Here is a 26,780-nt window from a genome sequence, read left to right as displayed (position 1 = left end):
CTATGAAACCTCGCTGAAAGAGACAGCATCACAAGTCGACGTAAGTGCCTCTTCTTGATCAGCACCTAAGGACAAGTCATCCTCGTTGTTAGAAGAACTAGATGCAACCATATGCTCATGACGTACTGTCGATTTCATTCTACACATCTACACAAATTTATACGAATAATTACATAATTAAATTTGATTATTAAAAAGCAATTCAGCAGCACCTCCCCTATACTGGAGATTACCCTCAAACCTGCAAATATTGACAATAGCCACAAACCAATTGATTCCATTGTAAAATCTTATATATAACCTAACATCTATACAAATTTAACAATAAAATAAAGGAAAAAAAAATAACATTTAATTTTATATATTCAATTAACATCTATAGAAGTTCATCAATAACAATTAAAATTAATGGAAATAATTAAATACATATCATGCAATAATAGAGTGAAATTGAGATAAAATAATTAAATTTAATCCTATATATCTAATTACCATTTACAACATAAATTCAACAATAACAATTAAAATTCAACAAAGTATTCAATTATTATGGCAATACTACTAATAAAATATATTGAACAAAATATTAATAAAGCAAAAAAAAAAAAGAAAAATAAAATCATTAAGCATACTAAATGCAAATACATACCTTTTAATTTGTTGAAGATTACAAGAAAATAACTGAATTTTCACAATAGTTGAGAGAGAAAAAGGATGAGATGAAACGAAAAAGGAGAGAAATGGACTGAAGGGGCGGTCATTGGGATTTATACAGTAGTTTTACCGACGGTATCACCGACAGACTATTTAAATAATATTATTTTTAATAATTCTATCGATGAATTTTCAAAGATTTGCCAATAAATTTTACATTTCACATTAAAATTTTTAAATGACCCTCCAAAATTTTCACAGTTCATCGGTAAGTTCGTTGGTAGATATACTCGGTTAGAGATGCATTAATACATGTGCTTTGGAATTTACACAGTTCATCGATAATTATAAACTGCACGATATAGAACTCAACAGTTCTGTTTTCTGATGGAGTCATTTACATTGCGGAGTCTAGCTTTTGAGTTGATTTTGACAAAACTATAGTGAGGATCTACTCTGACTCCTCTGTCAGTGGTGTCATACCAATAATATTTGAATAAAAATATTTTATTATGCTCGCTATGATATTGCAATTCGATAGCCTTTTTTCAATTTACCATAGTAGTCAACTTCAAACTCACTACAAGTTAATCCCTTAACACAAACACCGTTGTTGTATGTCTTTCTTTCATGCTCATAAATTTAAGTATGAAAAACATATCCATTGACAAAATACCCGTTGTAGCACTTAACTTTTTTTTCAAGGCCCGGACTTAGTGAAGACAATGAAATAGCAGCACTCATTTTCATTTGATAAACCTTGTATATCATGTAAAACAATGAACAGTAAACAAGAATTTTGTAATGACATACAATAACTTTGTAAGAGATAATGAGTTTGTGATAGTGCTTACATGTGTTTTAAACCAAGTCGCAAATTGTTCATCTTGTAATCGAAAGATTTGAGATTCGGTTAGCTATGAGTTATTGGACAGTAAATATTGTCGATGTGTTTACAAGGTTTTCAAAATTATACAAGTTTATGTTATTAAAATATATGAATAGTATATTTTTAACAAAGTTTTAGTAGTACATATACTTACAGAATAAAAGGTCTTAGCTCATTAAAGTTAAATAGAACATAATGGTGTGCTTGTCTGAACTATATTTCAGACAAATATCTTCCCCTTATGGTATTTTTAGGTATGGGACATCCAGGATTGGAGAATATGGACTAGTTTCCACTGGAAGACACTTCACCACCACCATCATGTTGTGGAACGCGATTGATTCTCGTTCTTAAAAAAGGTTAAAAATAGTACAAGATAAATGTTGAGATCTCCTCTACAATATAGGCCTCACATATCAAAACCTTAACATGCGCATGTTCTTAACCTTTTTCTTAAGATTTAACAAGGACTTGTATGGAATTAATCAAATATTTTCAATTAAGAAAAACAATGAAAATACTTTTATATATGAATTACATTGCAATTGCAATATCTAACCATTTGAATGGATACATCCATCTATACTAGACTAGTCCTCCAACTTTTGCCTCAAATTGTAAATGTATGCGTAGATGCTCCATTGAATCAAAAAATGATGAAGGGAATATCATCTCAAGTTTGCATATTGTCTGAACGATATTTGTTTCAAGTCTTTCAATGTGATTAACATTCAACTTGTTGTATCATATATCTCTAAAAAAATGAACAATCTACGTGAGTGCATCCCATATCTCTTTTGACAAAAAATCATGATAAGCTAATGGAATGAGTGTTTACATAAACACGGGGCAGTCATGACTCTTCATTCCATACAATCTACATTCCTCCATAGTAACCACCTTTGATATGTTCGAGGCATGTTCATCGGGAAAACGCAGACTCTTAAGCCATTTATAGACTAGTAGTTGCGTATTTTTCTCTAACACGAAGCTTTGCTCTAGGTTTTGCGACCCGTGACCCATCAAAAACTAACTCCATATTTTTACGGTTACAGAACAATGCTATATCCAATCTAGTTTTGATGTTGTCCTTTGTCTTCCACTCCACATCCATGATGGTGTTGAAAATTTTCTCAAACACATTCTTTTCTATGTGCATGACGTCAAGGTTATGGTAAAGGAGATTAGTCTTCCAATAAAGAAGCTCTCAAAAAATAATTTGATTTACCCAATTATGGGTCAAACCAAAATCATGAAACTTTTGCTTACCTGATTGGAAACCAAACACAATATCACCATACTCTAATACAACATCATGCAATTCTTCACCAGAAAGATGCAGGGGTGCAACATCCTTTTCAACTCTGCCAATAAAAAATCCTTTCTATTCTTTTTGTACCTATGATTCATTGCCAAGAAATGACAGTGGCAATAAAAAAAAGAAGCTTTAACTTTAGTTTTTAGTGTGAATGCCTTGTTTTGTTCCATGCAGTATGAACATGCTAGTTTTCCATGCGTGCTCCAACCAGAAATTGTTCCTTGCAAAAACTTTTGCTAGTGTGATATATTAACTTTTACTGATGAAATCATCAACAAAATACTTTTTCCTGTGCTTCCATCGGTAATTATGATGGTGAATTGGTCACGTCACTGTACGGAGATTCCAGTTTGAATCCCTTAGTTATTCCATTGGTAAAATCTCTTGCAAAAACTTCTACATTATTGAACTGTTATTTTTTAAAAAACAATTCTATATATTCCATTTGTAATTCAATAGATATATATCGACAACATTAGTCCGTCAATATATACCGACTGAATTACCAAAGGATTAGTATCCATCAATAATTATCACCGCAATTTACTAAAAGAATTATTTTATCAGTAATTCAATTGGTTTTAGATGAATTTCTGGTAGTGTCATATTCAAGCACTTATTTTTTCTTATTTCAAAATTATGCTACTGATTTTTGTTCATGCTTATTGAATTGTTTTGAGATGGTATATATATGCTTTCAACTTCTTTCAATCTGTAGTTGTTGTTATGAACTAGAGTAAGAAGCAAAGGAGTTAACTTGATTGTTGTAACTATGACTTTAATTTATTATGGAGGAATAATCTAAGTTAAATTACTTAAGCTTTTGAATGGCTGCTTAGAATAACTTGATTGATGAATTATTTATAATCAACAATGAAAAATCGATTGCTAACTATATTATTTTTATTAAATAAATTTTTTTTATCAACATCACTTTTAATTTGTTTAATTAATTATTTATGGATATTTTAAAAGTTGTAGAATATATATAACAAACATAAATTAATATTAAAAATGACTTTATCATCAATAAAAAATGGAATAAAAATAATATTCATATTATAAAAATTTAGTTAAACTTGCATTAATGCAAATAAGTCGAAATACAATAAAAAGAAACAACAAAACATACCATCATGGTGCTTGTTATGGAGAAGAACCATGATATTATGGATCGATGCAAGATGAATCAGGATATAGTGGTCGAGGTGTAGGTCGATAAATTGGTAGAGTTGTGTGACACGACCAAAAAATTGATGTCTTCTCCCAAGTGCAGGAGTGTCGAAGTAATAGATAACCAACAAGACTAGGGTCAAACTATAAGGAAGTTAATTGTATAAATTATAAAAAAATAATAATACAACAACAACAATAGTAATAATGGTAATAGTAATAGTTATAATAATACTAATAATAATAGTAGTAGTAGTAGTAATAATAATAATAATAATAATAATAATAATAATAAAGAGGAAGAGGAAGAAGTTGATGAGAATTTTAATATGGAAGATCAATGTGAGAATTAAACAATAATAAAAACAAGTGTCAAGGTTAGAGAATCCACTAATGGTATTTCAAACAAGTATAATATAAATTCTTATTACTCAACTGGAAACCACACACAAAGAAGGCTCTAATCGGATGATTTGTCATTAATAGCTCATTATAAATTATTAACATGATCATATTAATTATCTTATTTAAGTAACACTAAACTTTTAAAATATTGTCAGGAATTCATGATGCTAACTTATGTTAACAACAAATCAAGTTCTTTTCATAGTACATGTGTAAGTAATACCATACAGTTGGGTTATGAGAGTGCCAAGTATTTGGTTGTACCAAGTATTATACAACATAAATCTAGATTAACCATTTAATAAGCAAGGTATTAAGAATTAGTAAGATAAAAAGATAAGACATGTTAATATTAAACATTAAGGTCCATGTTGAGTTTACACCATACTTATTCTTACACCATTAGTGTAACCTTTTCACCTTGACATAATAAACTTAGCTAAACATAATGAAGAAGAGAAACATAAATAAACAAAACAAGAACATGAAGAAAATACAAGTTAACTAAGTACATGAGAGGAAATGAAAAGCATAAACAAGATATTAATGAAAACAAAACTTAAAAATTACAAAAAAAATATAAAGAGAGAGAGGAAGAACAAGTTCTTGATCTGAACAACTAAGCCCCTAAATACATGGCAAATGCATATTTTTATAGGCCAAAATTTGAAACTATTGAGTTGATGACTAATTGTTGAGTGGGTGGCTAACTCTTGACTTGGTGAAAATCCTTATCTTCTTGTCTAAATAAAACATCATTGCTAGCATCAGAACTGGATCCATATATACGTATAAAAGTTGTAGGAAATTGTCTTAGCTTTTCAGGAAAAAAAATTGAGGTCATTTGAACTTTTAGAACTCAAGATATGGGTTGAACCTGAACAGTGTCTAGGCTGCAGGATAGATTCAGACTTCTCCATTGTTGCTATAATTTGGACTTTAAAACGGCCTTCGTAGATCTTGGCCTCCGCATGAAAGTTATAGGCCTATGTCTTACTGAATTTGTGTAAAAATGTGAGATCATTTGGACATTTAATACTCGAGATATGACTCAATTACTGAATAGTGTTCCAGTTTGGACTGTACCAACATCTCTTTTCTAAGCTTAACCCTCTCTTTGTCGTTTCAGTTTCAATACTTGAACTCATCAATCAATCCTTTTATTTATGTGATAGGCCTACATTTAAGATGAACATTTACCATAAATTAAATGTATCTTATATTATTAGGTATGTTATTATAAAACATGCTTTAGTTAAGGAGTTATTGATACTTCAAGTGCAAAATGATGATATAAAACCTTGATAAAATACAGTTTTAAGTATTAATCAACCCCCCAACTAGCTTATTATTAGTCCTTAGTAATCAAAGTGTTAAAATAGAAAAATAATTTGCAAATTCCATGAAGCAAGGCATTCATCATTCAACTTCTATTAATCTATCCAGATAAACAAACTCTCATTAAATTCATATATCTGCTCAATACCTCTTAAACAAGGTATTAATAAAACCTTTCTTTTGTGCTCAAAATATCAACATATAGTTATGGGGCTTTACTTGAAAGAAAAACAAATTTTTGTTCTAATATATAAGGTTAACTTCCTCTAGTTGAGATTATTATCTTTTTTTTTTTTTTTTTAATATATACATATAACTTAAGACATAATGCATCTTTAACCCATGTAACGAGCTTTTGACTAATGACTCCCAGACCAGTTGGTCTTAGGGCATTAGCTGTTGAGACACCCCTACGAGCTTAGTAACTCGGGTTGCAGATACTGATACGTAGATAGTGCAATATTTGATTCCCTTAAGCTTTTCTCCTCAACCCATGTAACAAGCATTGGGTCAATAGCTCCCAAGTCAGTTGACTTTATAGTATTAAATGTTAAAACACCATTTCGGGCTTAATTGCTTAGGTTAGGGAGGCTACGAAACCAAATTTATCTATGTTTTTATTATCATTATCTTTTTTTTTCTTTTTTCTTTTTTCTTTTTCCTTTTTGAAAAGCATATTATATACTGTCACTTTTCCTTAGTTGTTACCTTTAACAAAAAAACATAAATAATGTAATAATCCAATGTGCAACCCACAATCATATGTTAAAGTGTGTGTGTGAAAATGAAGATTTAAGAATACTTGTTAAATGAGCATATGAGCAGAATCAAATGATAACAATACGAGAGTTTGTAAACCTGAATATTTCAAGAAGTATTCTAATAGACCTTATTAAAAATGTTTACTAAGATGCGTCTCAAGAGTCACTTTAACAAAAGAACTCCTTTTACTCTGTCATCCTAGTAACAACAGTTTCGCAAATAGTTTATGAAATAGAAAACACAGTTTTTTTTTTTTTTTTTATATATATCAACTATTACCCTTTCCCCCCAACCAAAATGAGACATTGTCTTCAATGTCTTAAGGTAGAAAGATAGAGTATAGAAGACATCACCTAAAATAGCGAACACTAACAAACCTGAAACACACTTAAACAAATAGAAGAAACAACAAAACACAATAATAAAACCAAAAGACGCAAATATTTACAAACGCATGCTCAAATCCAATCTAATCTTTTTACGGCTTTCCTTAGTTGACCAATTTATACGACTCATGGAGGGATTAATTACATGGATGAAAGATTGTAGTTGGTCAATCAATTGTTCAGCAGTAACAACAAAGATTATGATTTTTCATGCCGAAGATATTAGAAATTCCTATTCCACAACATGATCAAGAAAAGACAACAACTTATCATAAAAACCATTAACATTTAACAAACCTATGGGTTTATAGTGAATGTGCAGTTGGGCCTAAGAGGAAATATGAAAGATCTCTTCCAATGTGCCCAAACCACCTGGTAAGGCAATGAAGGCATCAGTATGGTTAAACATTCCATTCAGTCGATCAGACATTCTAGGGACCTGTAATTCCTCTCCAATTGTTTTTCTAATGATGTCCCCTTGTGCTAAAGCTTTGGGGACTACCCTAAAAACTTGACTACCTCCTAAAAATACAACCATTGACACTCCCCCCATTAACCCAAGGTTGCCTCCTTCATACACTAAATGAATCTTTCGCTCAGCTAATACCTGACCAAGATAATTTGCTGATTCTAAAAACTCTTTTTCTTTCCTAGGACTGGATCCATCGAAAACACAAATATTGTTTATGTGATGACTTGAGGAACCTGCCATTTCTACACACTTCTATATTTGATGAATGTAGGGGTTGAGTAGAAATAAAGGGCAGGAAGAGAAGAATTTATAGATGAGAAATTGAAAATGCAATCATACCACTTATATGTAGGCCAGCTATAGTCTCACTTTCTCTCTCTCTCTCTCTCTTTTTTTTTTTGAAAAAGCATGTGTATGTACATGTAGTTGTAATTATGGCTTACATCTTTCCTTGGTTTTACGTCCAAGAACGGCTTAAATACCCTCTATGGGTCGGGGATAGGCTTTCCATCCAGTTTTCTTAAAAACTGGCAAACATGGTCTTTTTTAGTCAGATTCCCAAGACTAAGTCGAGCATGTTCTTTATGAAATTTTGGCCATAAATCATGAATTGCACGATGCACATCTCTACTAGGGTGCGTCTCAAGAGTCAATAGAAGATTATCTAAAGACCCCTTACTCAGGCCATCCTTAATGAATTGTATTTTATCTTCACAATTTACAGATACCATTCCTAAAGAATGACATGCTGCATTACAAGTCCATCTGGCACATCTGTGATAGACTTTCAGTCGTTTTGCATAACGTTTCTTTGCAAAAGTGCTTTTACTTGTTCCAAGCATGTTTGCAATGAAAGAATTGGAGGACTTACATGATAATCGGACATTTGCTTCAGTCAGCTAACAAATATCTTCAGGAATTCCTTGGTTCATTAACAACCTCAATCTTGCACATCTAGCACGATAAATTTTTGTTGTCGCATTCTGAGGCAGAACGGGAAAATACTTTTTCAATTTTTCAAGACTAGTGTCCATTTTCAAGTGAGAATTGGAGGAGAGATTCAAAGAAAGGAGAAAGAACAAAGAATTGCATAAATATATACACATTTATTAATTATCATGGGAAACTAAAAAAACCGACTTAAGAGTCACAGAGTACTATTATCCACCATTTGACCGGGGTGAGAGACTAGTAAAACAAAAGTCACACAAAAAAAATGTGAGAAAAAGAATCAATCTTTATATACAGGATCACCCAATTCAATATAGTCATTTTCAACTGAAAAATTATCAAAATAAACTTTCAAACGATGGCCATTTACCTTGAAAACATTATCATTCTTTGGATTTTGGATATCACAGGCCCCATATGGATATAAATGTTTCACAATAAAAGGACCACTCCATCTCGACCTTAGTTTTCCAGGAAATAAATGGAGTTGAGAATTATAAAGCAAGACTTTTTGACCAACATTGAATGTTTTTCTTAGTATTTTCTTGTCATGAAACTCTTTGATTCTTGCTTTATGAATTCTTGAATTGTCATATGCATCATTTCTTATTTCCTGAAGCTTATTTATTTGCAATTTTCGCAGCTGACTAGCATCATCAATGTTTGAATTAAAAGCTTTAATAGCCCAATAAGCTTAATATTCAATTTCCACAGGCAAGTAACAAGGTTTTCCATAGACTAGTCTATAAGGTGACATACCTAATGATGTTTTATACGTAGTTCGATAAGCCCAAAGTGCATCATTAAGTCTTAAAGACCAGTCTTTCCAATTAGGGTTCACCGTTTTCTCCAAGATCTGTTTGATCTCCCTATTAGCAAGTTCTACTTGTCCACTCGTCTGAGGGTGATAAGGGGTGGCAACTTTGTGTGTGATTCCATATTTCTTCATTAAAGACTCAAATGGCTTGTTGCAGAAATGTGTTCCACCATCACTTATCATGGCTCGAGGGATTCCAAATCGACTTAAAATGTTTTCTTTCAAAAACTTTATCACTGTTTTGTGATCATTGTTTCGACTTGGAATTGCCTCTATCCATTTTGAAACATAATCTACTGCGACCAATATGTACAAGAAACCAAATGATGGAGGAAATGAACCCATGAAAATCTATACCCCAACAGTCAAAGATCTCAATGACAAGAATAGGATTTAAAGGCATCATGTGATGTTTTGAAATAGATCCCAACTTTTGATAATTTTCACAAGTCTTGCAGAATACATATGAGTCTTTGAACATGGTGGGCCAGTAAAATCCACTTTGTAAGATTTTTACAGTTGTCTTTCTTGATGAGAAATAACCCCCACATGCCTCAGAACGACAAAATTTAATGACACTACTTACCTCATTGTCAAGAATGCATCTTCGAAATATTTGATCAGGACAATATTTGAATAAATAAGAGTCATCCCAATAAAAGTTCTTCACTTTGTTCAAGAACTTTTTTTGTCTTGGGTACTCCAATAAGCTGGAAATTGTCCTGAAACAAGAAAAATAACAATATTAGCAAACAAAGGCATTGTAGAGATAAAAAATAAAGATTCATCAGGAAAGTAGTCATCGATTGGTGTGATGTCAGATCTCGAATTGGTTGTCAATCTTGACAAATGATTTGTGACAACATTTTCGGTGCCTTTCTTATCTTTGATTGTGATATCAAATTCTTGAAGTAACAAAATCCACCGCACTAGTCTAGCCTTAGAATCTTTCTTAGAGAGAAGATATTTCAATGCTGCATAATCACTAAAAACAACAACAGGTGAGCCAACAAGATAAGATCTGAACTTGTCACATGCAAATACTACTGCAAGTAATTCTTTTTCAGTGGTAGTGTAATTCATTTGAGCACTATTTAAAGTTTTGCTTACATAGTAAATCATATAAGGTTTCTTATCTTTTTTTTATCCCAAGACAACACCCACGACATAATCACTAGCGTCACACATTATTTCAAAAGGTAGTGACCAATCTGGAGGTTGAATGACAGGAGCAGAAGTAAGCAAGCTTTGAAGTTTAACAAAGGCTTTTTCATATTGGTCAGTCCATTCAAAAACATTGTCTTTGTTAGAAGGTTACACAATGGTTTAGATATTACACTAAAATCTTTGATGAACCTTCTGTAAAAACTAGCATGTCCTAAGAATGATCTAACATCTTTAACAGATTTTGGTGTTGGTAAGTTGGAAATTAACTCGATTTTAGATTTGTCAACCTCAATTCCTTTCGATGAAACAATGTGACCAAGTACAATGTCGTTTGTTACCATAAAATGACATTTTTCCCAATTTAGTACAAGATTCTTCTCTTCATACATGTTCAAAACCTTTTCCAAGTTAGTTAAACAATCATCAAATGAATCACCAAAAACAGAAAAATCATCCATAAAAATCTCAACAAAACATTCAATCATATCACTAAATATGCTAAGCATGCATCTTTGAAACGTGGCTGATGCATTACATAATCCAAAAGGCATTCTTCGATATGTAAAAGTACCAAATGGACATATGAAAATAGTCTTCTCTTGATCTTCCAATGCAATTTCAATTTGATTGTAACCTGAATAGCCATCTAGGAAACAATAAAATTCATGACCTGCAACTCTTTCTAGGATTTGATCCATGAAAGGTAAAGGAAAATGATCTTTTCTAGTCATTGAATTAAGTTTCATATAGTCAATGTACATGCACCAACCAGTAATAGTCCAAGTTGGAATTAACTCATTTTTCTCATTTGTTATCATAGTGACTCTAGACTTTTTCAGTACAACTTGGGTAGGACTTACCCATTTGCTGTCAGAAATAGGATAAATGATTCCATTATCTAGAAGCTTAATGACTTTATTTTTCTCTACTTCTTTCATATTAGGATTAAGTCTTCATTGCATTTCTCTAGATGGTTTAGCATTTTCCTTCAAATAAATCTTGTGTGTGCAAATCAAAGGACTAATTCCTTTTATGTCAGCTATGGTCCATCCTAATGCATTTTTATGCATTTTCAAAGTTTGTAATAACTTACCTTCTTGATGTGCATTAAGTTTGGAAGAGATTATTACCGAAAAAGTTTCATTTTCTCCCAAAAATAAGTATTTGAGATTGACTAGTAACGGCTTCAAATCAGGTTTTGGTGGTTGAACACTTGAAGGTATAGACGTAATTGATTGTGGTGGCAATTCTTCAATTTGTGGTCTCTAATTACATGCCTTTGCTTCTTTCTGAAAATAAACCATTTGCAACTTGTCAGGTTCATCAATCTCAGTTTCACTAGAAGTGGTTTGAAATTGTTCATGAACTAATTTTTCAATAAAGTCAATTTCTTGTAAATCATTATCATCTAGAGGTTGCTTGCAAATGTTGAAAATATTAATCTCTAATGTCATATTTCCAAATGATAGCTTCATCAATCCATTCCTACAATTAATCAATGCATTAGAAGTTACAAGAAATGGACGTTCTAAAATAACAGGAACTGAATTACAAGCTTCAACAGGTTGTGTATCCAAGACAATAAAATCTATAGGGTAAATGAATTTATCATCTTGTACTAACACATCCTCAACTATTCCTCTATGCACTTTTACAGATCTATCAGCAAGTAAAAGAGTTACAGAAGTTGGTTTTAACTCACCTAGATTGAGACTTTGAAAAATCGAATATGGAAGTAAATTCACACTAGCTCCAAGATCAAGTAAAGCTATTTCAATTTTATGTTCTCCAATAAAGCAAGAAATTATAGGACAACCAGGGTCTTTATATTTCAAAGCCAAAGCATTATTTTTCTGAAGAATAGCACTTACTTGTTCGGATAAAAATGCTTTCTTTTTCACATTCAGTTTTCTCTTCACAGTGCACAGATCTTTCAAAAATTTAGCATAGGAAGGTACTTGTTTGATAGCATCCAACAAAGGTATATTGATCCTTACTTGTTTGAAAGTTTCAAGGATTTTAGAATTGTGATTAACTTTCCTTTGTTTGGTCATGGCATGAGGAAATGGAAATGCTGGTGGAGAATCAGTTTTTTCTTTACAATGTTTAGATTCAACCCCTTCCTTACCCTCTGAGATTGACTCATTATCTTTCTCACAAGGTTTACGAGTGGGTTTTTCAATAACCTTACCACTGCGAAGAGTGATGACTGATTTGACTTGATCCATGTGTTGGCTTTCGGAACTACTTGCATTTGCATTGTATTGCCCCTTTGGATTTTGCTGTGGTTGAGATGGAAACTTACATTTCTCTTGAAAACTGAGAGCAGATGTGAATTTTGCAAGAGCATCTTTAAAATTTGTCATGCTTTGAGCGAGTGTTGATTGTCTCTTGCTTTTCAATGAATTCATGCAATGTTTCTATAAGATTTCTTCTAGGAGGTGGAGTATAAGGAGATGTATATCCATGAGAATTTTAGAAATTATAGTGTGCTTGAAACGATGGCTGTGAAGTTTGTGCATTATTGTTATCGCTATTCCAACTGAAATTTGGGTGATTTCTCCAACTAGGGTTGTATGTTTATGAGTATGGGTTATGATTGGGCCTTTGGAAACTGTTTAAAGCATGGGCTTATTCATGGAGGCATTCCTTGAAAGAAGGCAAAGTTGGACAGTCATTGGTTGCATGTTCATTTGTTTCACAGATTTGACACACAATGTCTTGAACATATTTTAATTGACCACTCTTTTTCAATTCTAGTGCCTCGACTTTTCTAGCTAAAGATGCAAACTTGGCTTAGAGGTCATGATCTTCCCTAAGGTTGTGGATACCTCCACTAGATGTATGAGGTTGAGTTTTACTTGGTGCCTCATAAATACCCGTGGTGTCCCAATTTTGAGCATTTTTGACTAGCAAGTCTAGGTACTCCATTGCTTCATTAGGGTCTTTATCTTCAAAAGTTCCATTGCATATCAATTCAACAATTTGCCTATCTTTAGGTGTTAACCCTTCATAAAATTTTGAAACCAATCTCCATGTTTCAATACAATGATGAAGGCAAGTATTAAGCAAGTCTCGATACCTATACCAACATTGGAAAAATATTTCACCTGATTTTTGAGTGAAAGTGGTGATTTGTCTTTTGAAAGAGTTGGTTCTGTGAGATGAAAAAAAATTCTTTAAAAATTGTTGTTGCATTCATCCCAAGCACGAATGGATCCTGACCTAAGATTTTGTAGTCATGTCTTAGCTTTATTTTTTACTGAAAAAGGAAAAAGCTTTAATCTAATAGTATTCATGCTATAATTTAAGTCATTATAGGTGTTACAAACTTCTTCAAATTCTCTCAAATGCAAGTATGTATTTTCTAGATCTAAGCCATGAAAAGAAGGTAAAAGTTGAATAATTCCTGGCTTAAAATTAAAATGAGATGCATCAGGAGGGAAAACTATGGATGAGGGTGCACCTGTTCTTGTGGGATTCATGTGGTCTCTAAGTGTACTAACACGGTTATTCTCATTATGAAGTGACTAGTTATCTTCTTCGGCCATATTTTCTAAAAATGATGAGGATACCCTACAAAGTCTACCACTTAATGTACGTGATCAAACACTCATGCACGTGTAGAAAGAGAATAAAAGGAAGAAGAAAACAAAAGAAAAGAAACAAAGTTAGATATAAGAAAAGTGAAAAGAGAAAACAAAATAAACATTATAATTTGTACAAGAATTTACCTTCCCGGCAACGGCGCCAAAAACTTGACACGACCAAAAGATTGATGTCTTCTCCCAAGTGCAAGAGTGTCAAAGTAATAAATAACCCGGCAAGATCGAGGTCAAACTACAGGAGGTTAATTGTATAAATTATATATAAAAAAATAATACAACAACAACAATAATAACAATAATAGTAATAATAATACTAATAGTTATAATAATACTAATAATAATAGTAGTAATAGTAATATAATAATAATGATAATGATAATGATAATAATAATAAAGAAGAAGAGGAAGAGGAAGAAGTTGATGGGAATTTTAATATGTGAGAATTAAACAATAATAAAAATAAATGTCAAGGTTAGAGGATCCACTAATGGTATTTCAAACAAGTATAATATAAACTCTTATTATTCAACTGGAAACCACACACAAAGGAGGTTCCAATTGGATGATTTGTCATTAATAGCCCATTATAAATCATTAACATGATCATATTAATTATCTTATTTAAGTAACACCAAACTTTTAAATATTGTTAGGAATTCATGATGCTAACTTATGTTAACAACAAATCAAGTTCCTTTCATAGCACAGGTGTAGGTACTACCATACAGTTGGGCTATGAGAGTGCCAAGCATTTGTTGTACCAAGTGTTATACAACACAAATCTAGATTAACCATTTAACAAGCAAGGTATTAAGAATTAGTAAGATAAAAAGATAAGACATCTTAATATTAAACATTAAGGTCCATGTTGAGTTTACACCATACTTATTCTTACACCATTACCATAACCTTTTCACCTTGATATAATAAACTTAGCTAAACATAATGAAGAAGAGAAACATAAATAAACAAAACAAGAACATGAAGAAAATACAAGTTAACTAAGTAAATGAGAGGAAATGAAAAGCATAAACAAGATATTAATGAAAACAAAACTTAAAAATTACAAAAAAAAAAAAATATAAAGAGAGAGAGGAAGGACAAGTTCTTGATCTGAACAGCTAAGCCCCTAAATGTTTTTAAATGCTTCTTTTTATAGGCTAAAATTTTGAACTATTTATTTGATGACTAATTGTTGAGTGGGTGGCCAACTCTTGACTTGATGAAAATCCTTATCTTCTTGTCTGAATAAAACATCATTGCTAACATCAGAACTGGATCCACGTGTAAGTATAAAAGTTGTAGGAAATTGTCTTAGCTTTCCAGGAAAAAAAATTGAGGTCATTTGGACTTCTAAAACTCAAGATATGGGCTAAACACTGAACAGTGTCTAGGCTGTGGGGCAGATTCAGACTTCTCTGTTGTTGCTATAATTTGGACTTTAAAACTGCCTTCTTAGATCTTGGCCTCCACATGAAAGTTGTAGGCCTAAGTCTTATTGAATCTGTGTAAAAATTTGAGATCATCGGAACATCTAGAACTCGAGATATGACTCAATTACCGAACAATGTTTCATTTTAGACTGTACCAACATCTCTTTTCTAAGCTTGGCCCTCTCTTTGTCCTTTCAGTTTCAATACTTGAACTCATCAATCAATCCTTTCATTTATGTGATAGGCATGCATTTAAGATGAACATTTACCATAAATTAAAGGTATCTTATATGATTAGGTATGTTATTATAAAACATGCTTTAGTTAAGGAGTTATTGATACTTCAAGTGCAAAATGATGATATAAAACCTTGATAAAATGAACTTTTAAGTACTAATCAATGTGTGACCCATAAGTGTCATATCTGGGGAGCCATAAGTGGTGGCATTGTTGGGGCCATAGGTGTTGGCATTCATGGGGCCATAGGTGGTGGCATACTTGGCTAATATTTGATGTCCCACCATGGTATCCAAGATTGTTCATAAGATATTCTTTCATGGAATCCATCTGCCATTTCATTTCAAAAATAAAATCATCTTTTTTCTTCATCTCCTCTTCTTTATTCTTTATCTCCGTTTGCAATGCTCGATACGATGAACTAAGATATGATAACTCCACTGAGTAAGAATGTGATATAGAGCTTATACTAACTATAGATTTTGGAATACAAGGAGCACCATGTATCCTACCCTTTGTAACTCCTCTTGAAGCCACACACCAAGCTACTCCATCAAATGAATGATGATTTTCCCGATTAGTTCCATACTTTGAAATCATCTCTATTTTATAATTTTCCTATAAATAAAATACATGCAATAATAAATTCATTTGAATGTTAAATAATACTTAAGTTATATAAATAAATAATCAAATAAAAATACACACAACCATTTTTTTTAGATTTGTTGTCAACGAAGCTACCAGACTGCTTAGTACTTTGATGCAAAGCTGAAAAGACATCATCTCATGGAGGTTCTTTTCCACCAGCTTGCTCTTGCTTTCAAGATTAATAAATATTATAAAAGACAAATATAAAAAATTTAAATCATTATCTTAAGCATAAAAAAAAAAATCCTTACCATGTTAGCTCGATATGATGCAAATGACATTGTTCCTCCAGAATGAGTGCTTATTTTACCATATATTTTGGTTAATCGATTCCTCCTAGTAGATTCTGACCTCCTTTGAAATTCAGGGGTGGACCAAACATCTTTGATCATTTGATTCCAGTCGTCATTGTTTATCCAAGCAGGACCTTTATCAAGGCAATCTATAATATTTGTAATGTTTACTTTTGACATGGCTTTCTTGCGAGCTCATGTCAATTGTTGATTCAAAGCAATCCAAGCCTTATCTTCCCAAATATTATGAACAATCGACTCATCTTCCTCAGGAAATGAATATTTTTTCTACCAAATAATACATATACCAAGTAAAAAGAGTGCATAAAATTTCAAAGTATGGAAATGATTAATCATATTATGTTATCTTATTCATAATTTGAAAGATGATGTAATAACTAAAGTAATTAATTGATATTAAAGAGTAAACAAGAAATAATAACAAATTATAACACAAATCAGTCCCTGCTACAGTACCTGTATTGGACAAGAGATGCATATTTATGGTTACAAATAGTAAGGCAATTACCAACACACTTCTCTAGCTATTCAGTTGATAATTTTCATAATGCTACATTAAAGTCATCAAAATTGAAAGGAATATGGCAATTAGTGTTGGTTCTTACCTTAAACTCTTTAAAGAGTTTATCTCAACACATTAAATCTAATTTTTTCCAAGAGTGTCATGCTCCTTTAAAGTTGGACCTCAAAATATCTTCGATTGCATATACACACGATGCATTATTGAACCTGAAAATATATAATAGCAAACTTTTATTAAACAAATAATTACACAATAATAAATGATTTTTTTCATACCTGAAAATATAACCTTAATAAGTTAGTTTTTAAAAGTTTCAACTTACTCTGTTGTTCCATACAAAAAAAGCTTTTTTTTTTTCTTGTAATTGGATATATTAGTATGTTAAAACCCTTTCTTTTAACACTTCGATCATAATTGTATGGAGAAGAGGTTGAACCGTGGTTTGATTGAATGCCATCTTGATCCTCATCACATACACCTCTCTCATTTCTACCAGCTCTCTCATCACATGCACCTCTCTCATTACTACCGTCTCCCTCATTTTCATCTCTAATGTTCGAATCACCATCACTATCACCATCAACTCTCTCATAAATCCTATATGAATTAGTTCTCCATAAACAAGTTGGTTATCTCGAGAGAAACCTCCTTGAGTTTGAAGCAAATCTTGGAAGCAAAAGCCCTCACAATATTGATATGCTTTAACCCTCCATGATCATGTTGAGGAGGATGTGTAATCCCCAAAGTAGGTATAATACTCATTTAAGTTCTATACATAGGTTGATGAAATGTGGATCCTTTGTTATTACGCCTTGATGGAGTTTGAAATGATTTGGATGAAGTGGACTTGTCACTCTTAGAATCTAATATGGATCCTTGTTGAGGCATGCTAAAAACCAGAAAAAATATATGCATTATCATATAATAAAGTTCTTCATAACCAAAAATCTTAGTTTCAAAGAGTACCATGAGAATGTGTTATTGGAGTTTGTGTGCAACTAGAATGAAAACAAAGTAAGAGAATAAAAGTGAGAGTAATTGCTTCCAATAAGGTTAATAGCTACAACATAACAATAAATTAGCTCATAGTTAAAGTACCAGGAAAAAATAAATTTCACAGATATTTTCCCAAGAGTGTCATAACTAGAATGAAAATAAACTGTTAAATCTCTTTTTTTTCCCATTCAAATACAAGTCTTTCAATTACCAGTGATCAATTTTTTAAACTAACTTTATCAAAAAAATCCCCAAGTCCAATTTTGAGATGTATTTTTGTAAGTGTAGCTTAATTACAAACAATATCCAGTTTATGATTTTCAAAATTTAGCAATTCAAACTGAATGGTTGAAGGACATCCTTATGACACTTCGATTGGGGATAGTGTAATGAAAAATTTGACTGTTGTTAATTAGAACGAGAACCTGTTTGTGCTTCTACATTTTTTAGCATTTTTTTTGTTTACTTGCATTAGAAATCCATGGAACTATTCCTTTTTTAGCAATTTTGAAAGTGGTGAATCCAAAAACAAGAAACAAACCTCATCACATATAAATCCTCTTTCAAAATTAGTGTGGAGGAAATTATACATAATAGCAATGGTATTTTCACAAGTGTTGAAACATCTAAAGCAAAAGAAACTGATCCCATCATAGCAATGATATTTTTGCAGACATCAATACATAATTCTAATATTTGCAATGTACCAAAAAAGATGTTAACAAAAGAAACTGATCTCATCATAGCAATGGTATTTTCGTATTCTAATATTCGAATAATTTTGCTAAGCACATTTATCAGACACATGCTTGATTCCATCCATTGACATACCTGGTTATGAAGAACTTTATCCTCCAATATAAAAACAATGGCTGCAAACCTTTTAAAATCTTGGCTGCAGTATAATGGCCAAGTGTTGTTATAAATGCGAAAATAGTGGCAACAAGTAGTGAATTGTCTCTTTTATAATATGTATTAATAATCAAAAGTTCAGAATCAACCAAATAATAAGTTAAAAAAAATTCCTCTATAACCAATTTCCAATACAAATATGGTACTCTAAGATCTGGCAGAGTTTGAAAATCTGAATAATTAATTAAGCTGAATAATTAAAAAACAAATGTTCATTAAAATATGGCCGATGAGCTATAATTAAAATTCAATGTTCATCAGTAATCTCATAACTGCATCAACAACCATTTTTGCAAAGTATTTCTTATCCTGTGATAGTAATTTGGAACTCAAAGTAGTCCTTGCAATCTTCATCAAGTCAACCATGGATTTTAAATTGTCAAAAGCCAATTAACACAAACAATAAAAATAAAAATAAAAATCTGAATAATTAATTAACTAGAAATCAAAATTATGAGTATGCTTACCTGAATGTTTGTTCCTATAAATAAAAACATTGAGTAGGAACAACCCTTTCATTCATGCCTCAACATCTATCAGTAAGAAGATGAATCATAAAATAAACTATAACATTCGAATCACAATTTAAGGATTGATACTTGAAAGGTTAGAAATGGTTTCAAATGTCAATGAAAATGATACATGTCATGTGACCCATAACACACACTTGAATAAAATAATAAAGAAATAACATTGAAAGTCTAAACTTGTCAAGTAATATGAGGAAACAATAAAAAATCATCCATACATCTAATAAAGATAATTCATTACATATAATGTGAAATCTAATTAACTTATGCCACTTAGTATTATCATCACTCCTAACCATATCATCATCATCACACAAAACTATGTTGTCGTCTTCGTCACCAACACCACCACAACCATCATCCTCATCATCATCATCAACAACAACTTTTTCATCTTCTTCCACAACCTTTTCATCTTCTTTTCCCCAGTTTATGTCAAGTTGAAGCAATTCATGTTGACTGATTTCTTCATAATAAGATGATTCAACAAGTATATTTGGATCATCAAGTGTTTGAGTAGGAAGGACACCGCATGGTTGAGAAATCTCATCTGATTGATCAACATCAAATGATCTCACATTGTTGGCATCTTCAATAAATTCACCCATGTCAACATTATAACTACTTCTAGCAATTGTCTTAATAATCATCCACCATTCATAGAATTTATTATCAGGTGGATATGTATAGTAGACTTGTGACATTGTTATGTGAACACAAAATCTTCATTTCCATGTAGTTAAGATGTATGCTTCATTTCAACCAAACCATTCAAACAATGCACTCTAATACCTCATTTTATATCATATCAATTACATTTAAACATAAATAAATTGCACTTACTCCCAAAATATTTTCGTTGAACAACTTCTTTAAGCATTCTATAATAATCGCATTCATTATCATCATAGCAACTTCCTTTCACACAAACTCTACTATTCATTGTCTTTTTAAAACGACCATAACTTTGAGTATGAAATTTAAAACCATTCACATACTCATTATAACATTTCACTAAAGTTGAAGGCCCATAGTAACTCTGAAGTGTTAATTTTCAATTCCGTTAGATTGATATTCCACCTAGCATAATAGTTAACTCCATAAGAAATATTGATTTAAAAGAGATTAGTAAATTTTTTAAAGTAACTAATTGACATAAAATATAAATTAATTTTATGAAAAAACTTACATTATTTTTTAACCGATTTGTAAAGATCTCTTCGCATAATTTTTCAATTTAAACATCACTCGCATGTGATTGTTGTGACTTTAGCTTTTGATGACATTGCCTAAAATTTTAAAATGTTAAAGTTAATAATAAATTATTATAAATTAAGTACAAAATAATATTTCATACTTACTCTAAATAAGGCTTCAATTATTGACAATTGAATATCACATAGTTATACAAAATTTGCATTTCAGCATGTGACAACTGACTTCTACAAAATCTTTTGGATAATTTTTTCCTTAGATAGGAAAAAATAGAGAGATGTCCATCTAGAATCTTAAGGCCACCATCATCATTCCGTGGAACTCGATTCCAAATTGTTTGCACATCATCACCAAAATAATGAGATGTAAAATTAGTAATTTCATCAATCAAGTATGCTTCACATATGGAACCCTCAACTTTAGCTTTATTGGTCACTTCTTCAAAGAAAACGTATAACTATATCATTTTTGTCAATTAGTTTATTTTTTAAAATAAAAAGGGAATAAAATTAACATAGTATGAAAACATACCGTTCAAATGGATAGATCCATCGATATTGAACATGTCCACCAACTTTTGCCTCGTAAGGTAGATGTATAGTCAAATGTTCCATGAAGTCAAAAAAAGATGGAGGAAAAATCCTTTTAAGTTTTCAAATTATTTCAATTATATTCATCTACATTAACTCTATGTGTTAGATATTTAAATTTGTTGTACAAATATCTCGAAACAATACAAACAGTTCATTAAATGCCTCCCACAGTGGCCTAGGTGAGTAAGGTCGGAAAGCGGTTAGAAGAAGTCTTTGAATGAAAACATGACACATGACTCTTCATCCCTAAAACCTTACATTTTGCCTCTTTCACATATCGTGAAATGCTTGAAGCATAACCATTAGGAAATGATAATTCCTTTATTCATGACAAAACTTCTTATTGTTGTTTCTTGTGTAGACAATAAGTGCCTTTAGGTTTGAAAACCCGACCACTCGTATCTTGTTGCAAATGTAAATTTGGCTTCTTACGATACAATTGAATATCCAACCTAGCCTTTAAATTGTCCTTGCTTCTATTAGGACAATCCATTACTATATAAAAAATATTGTCAAAGACATTTTTCTCAATATGCATGACATCAAGATTATGACGAATCAAATTTATATACCAATATGGAAGCTCCTAGAAAATGCTCTTCTTCACCCAATTGAGTTTAACACCAAAGCCAGGAATTTAATCATTATATGATGAACTTCCATTGTGTCCCTCAGTAAACTTGGACACTTTGTTTAGCATTTCCAAACCAGATGGATTAGGTAAAGGAGGGAGCCTTTCAATTTTTCCTTTCAAAAACTTATCAGATTGACATTTATATGGGTGGTTCATGGGAAGGAATCTTCGATGACAATTAAAAAATGTAGTTTTCCCTTTATTTTTGAATATAAAAGCCTTGCTATGCTCCATTCAATAAGGACAAGACAGATTGTCATGAGTACTCCAACCCGATAACATGCCATATACTAGAAAGTCACTAATGGTCCACATCAAAGCTGCCCTTAATTGAAATATTTTCCTTTCTATATACATCATATGTTTCAACACCAACAGACCACAAATTCTTTAACTCATCAATCAAAGGTCTTAGGAAAACATCAAGCTTTTTCCTCGAATTCTTTGGTCCAAGAATCATCATTGCTAAAAATATGAATGGTCTAGTCATGCACTTCCATGGAGGCAAATTATAAACAGTCGTAATTACTGGCCAACAAGAGTATGTATTTGAAGACATGTCAAATGGACAAAACCAATCAGTGCATAACCCTAACCGAATATTTCTTGGATCTGATGCAAAGCTCAAGTGGACATGATTAAACTCCTTACATGCCTCCCCATTAGATGGGTGCACCATAACCCTATTATCTGACTTATAAAAATGATATCATGTCATATATTTGGCATAATATAGAGACATGAACAGTCTCTGAAGCCTTGGTGTCAATGGAAAGTATCGGAGTTGCTTCTCTGTCTTATTGGAACCTTTATTAGTCGAATTTTTAGGTTTATATCATGAACTTCCATAAAAATCACAATTTATTTTTATTGCATCTACCCCATAGTACAACATATAATAATTAGGACATACATCATATTTCTCATAACCAAGTCCAGGTGACCGCATAAATTTCTTGGCATCATAAAAATTTGATACCAAATTTTCATTATTAGGCATGCAACTTTTTGTAAAATCAATAAATTTTTTGAAAGCAGTTTTAGTAAAATTTAAAGTTGACTTCATATTAAGCAATTGTACACAAGAAGATAATTTGGATTGTTTGGTACACTAATCCCATAAAGGCTCCTTCATAGCTTTCAAAAGCTTAAAAAAATTAGTTGTCTCTGGATTTGGAAGTTCCTCTACTGCCATAGGACTAGACACATTATCATTAGAGTATGCATCACCAACCCCATTACATCAATAACTAGATTCCTCTATGGATTTTCTAGATAAACATCATTCACAACATGACTAATTCCAATCGATGAAGGCCCAACCAATATTGGTTCTACAACATAAGACTCCCTATGTACAGTCCAATTTTCATAACAAGGTAAAAAACCTTTTGTCAATAGATGCTTACAAACATCATTTTCCTATAAAAACTTTTGATTTTTGCACTTCACACTAGGACATTTAATTTTTCCCCTAGATATATTTTTATCAATTGAAAAGGCAAAATTGATAAATCTTCTAACACCTGTAATGTATTCAGGATGAAGGCAACCATCCATAAGACGACGATACATCCACGATCGATCATCCATATTAATTTAATTAACATGATAACATCAATAAGCATTTTTAGAAATAAGCATACTTCTTTAACTACTAGTACTTATCAACATTCTCATATTTTCTTCGCACTTCTTGACAACCGGAAATCATTTGGAATAGATACAGAGTGGAAATGACATTAAGGGGGTTTATGACCAACATTCTCATACCAAAATTAATTAGTTTCCCTAGTAATTATCAACTAAGAAAACTAATTCAAAAGCCTCATAGAAAATAAACTTCAAGGTTGCAGAAAGCAGATCGCTCACCAGATTAATTGATTTGCTTCTACAAGTACAAGTCAATGGAGATTTGGAGAATGAAGAGGATGTCATGGCCCATTGGTGCTTTGCCCACTAGGGTTAATGTGGAATTGTGGAATGTGAATGGCTAGTTTTTCAACTTTTCGGTGTAGATACTGTAACTGCAGTGTAATATATATATTTCTTGTAAACTTGTGAAACCGAGTTCAAAGCGATTTCAACAATTGTTTTTTGGATTCAAGAAAACTCCATCCCCCGGAATTTTATGAGCCCAAATAAGTGAGTAAAACCTCAATTGTTCCAGATTCTTACAAGAGGTGCACGCCTTTACTCGAATTCGAGACTTGCTGTGCAGATTTCAGGTCCTTTGCCATCACACTACACTCTTTGGGGACACGTGATTTCAACAAGTTAATAAGATTGTATTACTTTCTGAGTTTTTAATTCAATTTAATACGAATAGTATATGTTAATTTATAAAATCATATAATTTTACCAATCAACTCATAATTTTAACAACATTGATCTCTATTTCCATGCATGCACATATTATCACTTCCTTAATTTGATGCCATACTTTAATATAGAGTGCAATAAGTGCATTTAACTTTTTTGGTTATTGGGGATATTCTGCTATGTATTCGGAATTATCTTTACTAATTACTAGTTAAGTAGTTGTGCCTTGAAACATATCCTCTCTCTTTTTTTTCTCCCAAGATTTTAATAGCAAATTAATGCCAATATATAGTTTTCTTGAAATTATATATTTTCAGAATATTTGTTGAGCGGACCTACTGGTGGTCCTTTGGATATAAAATTTACTTTGCGGATTCTAAAGGCCTATTGGCCGCCATTGGTGAGGGATCAAAAACTCTGCCTGACATTTTGGCCGTCGTAAGCTATTTTCACATGAGACATGGTTCTTTTACTGCATGCAAAGTCAACACTGCAAGTCTTGGGTTGTGCTTGGGAGAATTTTTCAGTTTTCAAAAGCTCAAGCTCAGTTCTTTTAATTTTATTTGAAGTTCTTTTCTGTGATGAAATCCTGTTTTTTATGGAAATGATATATTCACTTTTTATTAAGGTTTGGGGGAGAGATTATCTATAAAATATACTTTTAGAGTAAAATGTACTCTAAAAAGTGATTTTATTAAGTAGACATGCATGCACCGTTGTAATTGCTCGTCAACATACTACATGCACGCATGTGCGAGCTCCCATAATTTTATTCCGGAATTCAAAAGACGTCAAGGTAACTTCTGTGTTCATGGCAAGCTTCTAATTACCTTTCCCTCCTCCGTATCCCTCCCCATAACCAGACCCGCTACCATAACCTGAGCCAGAGCCGGATCCTCCTCCTCCACCTCCTCCTCCTCCACTTCCTTTCCCACCCTTGCCACCGCCACTTCCGCTTCCACTTCCACTTCCATAGCCTGACCCACTTCCAGATCCAGAGCCTTGACCGCCGCCGCCGCCACCTCCACTGCCGCCGCCGCCGCCGCCACCTTTACCACCACCTATCCCACTACCAGACCCATAGCCTGAGCCGCTACCAGACCCATAGCCAGAACCTGACCCATTGCCTCCACCACTGCCACCACCTCCACCTCCGCCACTGCCTCCGCCTCCACCTCCTCCACGACCACCAGCACCATATCCTTCACCGCTCCCGGATCCAGACCCAGAACCATAACCTGACCCAAGTCCTGATCCAGAACCACCACCACCACCTCCTCCCTGCCCTCCACCTCCACCTCCACTGATTGCCTGCAGTGTCCTAGCAGCAAGGGTGAGGTCTACAATGAGCAAGACCAGGAAAGCAGTCCCTAACACTCTTGGACTTGCCATTTCCAGATTATACTCTCACGGCTCGATGTATCTGTATGTTTATGCGTGTCACTCGCTATATGAGAAACTAGTATGTTTTGTTGACTGGAAATGCTTGAAGTGGTAACCCTATATATAGGCATTTTCAAGGTAACAAGACAAGGTTTTTGAAAAGTGAGGCATTAATTGTAAAGGTAATTAAGAGACACGGTTTTTGAAATGCTTCTTAAATTCCTAGTACCTCTCGCTTGGTGATGTTGAATATTATAGAAAGGAACGTGTGCTTTGGGTTTCTCTTTTAGTGGAGGGCGTCGGTGGTGGGGTGGTGGCGCTGTGGAGGACTGTCTGTTTCTGTCTATATGCAATAGAATACAAGCTTTATCCCCACCTTTTCTTTTTTGACTTTGAAGTATCTTATAATATTTGACTTCGGCAATGGAACTAAATAGCATGCATTTCCCACTCTTTATCGTTCTGTTCATATTTGAACTCCATTTTTAAGCACACGTATTAATTTTACATGTACTGGTAGCAGTCCTGCGGTGATTTATGCTAACGATTGTCTCCTTAAGAACAAGTTTATCCGCTAACGGTAGTGATTTATGCACACAGATATATGTCGACTCTGCGAGTATGCTAACAATGGGCAAAGCTTGCACAACAAACTGGGTTGTAATTCAGTCAACATTTCTTATTTCTGTTACACTTGGAATTAAATTTATTTTCCAACAATATCTGTTCATAAAAACCGTGTTCGAATGTCTGACTTATATCACTGCTAGCAAGCAGAATATGTTAGGCCATCTGCATGGTTGATATACTGAACAGTACTCTTCTACTCTTGCACAGATATTGAATTTCAGTTCTATATGCACAGATCATCACTTCCTTCAATGGCATGCTTTAATAAGTCTATGAATTTCAGAGTGCAATAAGTACATTTAACTTTTTTGCTATTCTGAATTATCTTTACTAATTAATAGAGTGGTTGTGCCGTGAAACATATCCTATTGAACAAAACGTGTTAATAGCAAATGCCAATAGTTTTCAACTTTGGTGCGCTTGTTGATGAGAGCACTATCTCACTATCAAAATTTTTAGATTGATGG

At 32.6% G+C, this 26,780-nt stretch overlaps 1 protein-coding gene and 1 pseudogene across 1 annotated transcript; both read right to left on the bottom strand.

The window, feature by feature from the left end:
• On the bottom strand, positions 1 to 20,240 carry LOC140954682 (uncharacterized; annotated as a pseudogene).
• A 4,702-nt stretch (positions 20,241 to 24,942) lies between these two features.
• LOC118040908 (uncharacterized) lies at positions 24,943 to 26,012 on the bottom strand. Its single transcript, XM_073412360.1, has 2 exons — positions 25,308 to 26,012; positions 24,943 to 25,211 (listed from the first exon to the last, which is right to left on the bottom strand). The coding sequence occupies exons 1-2, from the start codon at positions 25,690 to 25,692 to the stop codon at positions 25,123 to 25,125; spliced, it is 474 nt and encodes a 157-aa protein (XP_073268461.1). The 5' UTR covers positions 25,693 to 26,012; the 3' UTR covers positions 24,943 to 25,122.
• Between the last annotated feature and the right edge of the window lie 768 nt (positions 26,013 to 26,780).

This window comes from Populus alba, chromosome 1, assembly GCF_005239225.2.
Source record: "Populus alba chromosome 1, ASM523922v2, whole genome shotgun sequence".
Taxonomy (NCBI): domain Eukaryota; kingdom Viridiplantae; phylum Streptophyta; class Magnoliopsida; order Malpighiales; family Salicaceae; genus Populus; species Populus alba.
Note: the sequence above shows the minus strand (reverse complement) of the source record. Positions and strands in the feature narration are given on the sequence as shown.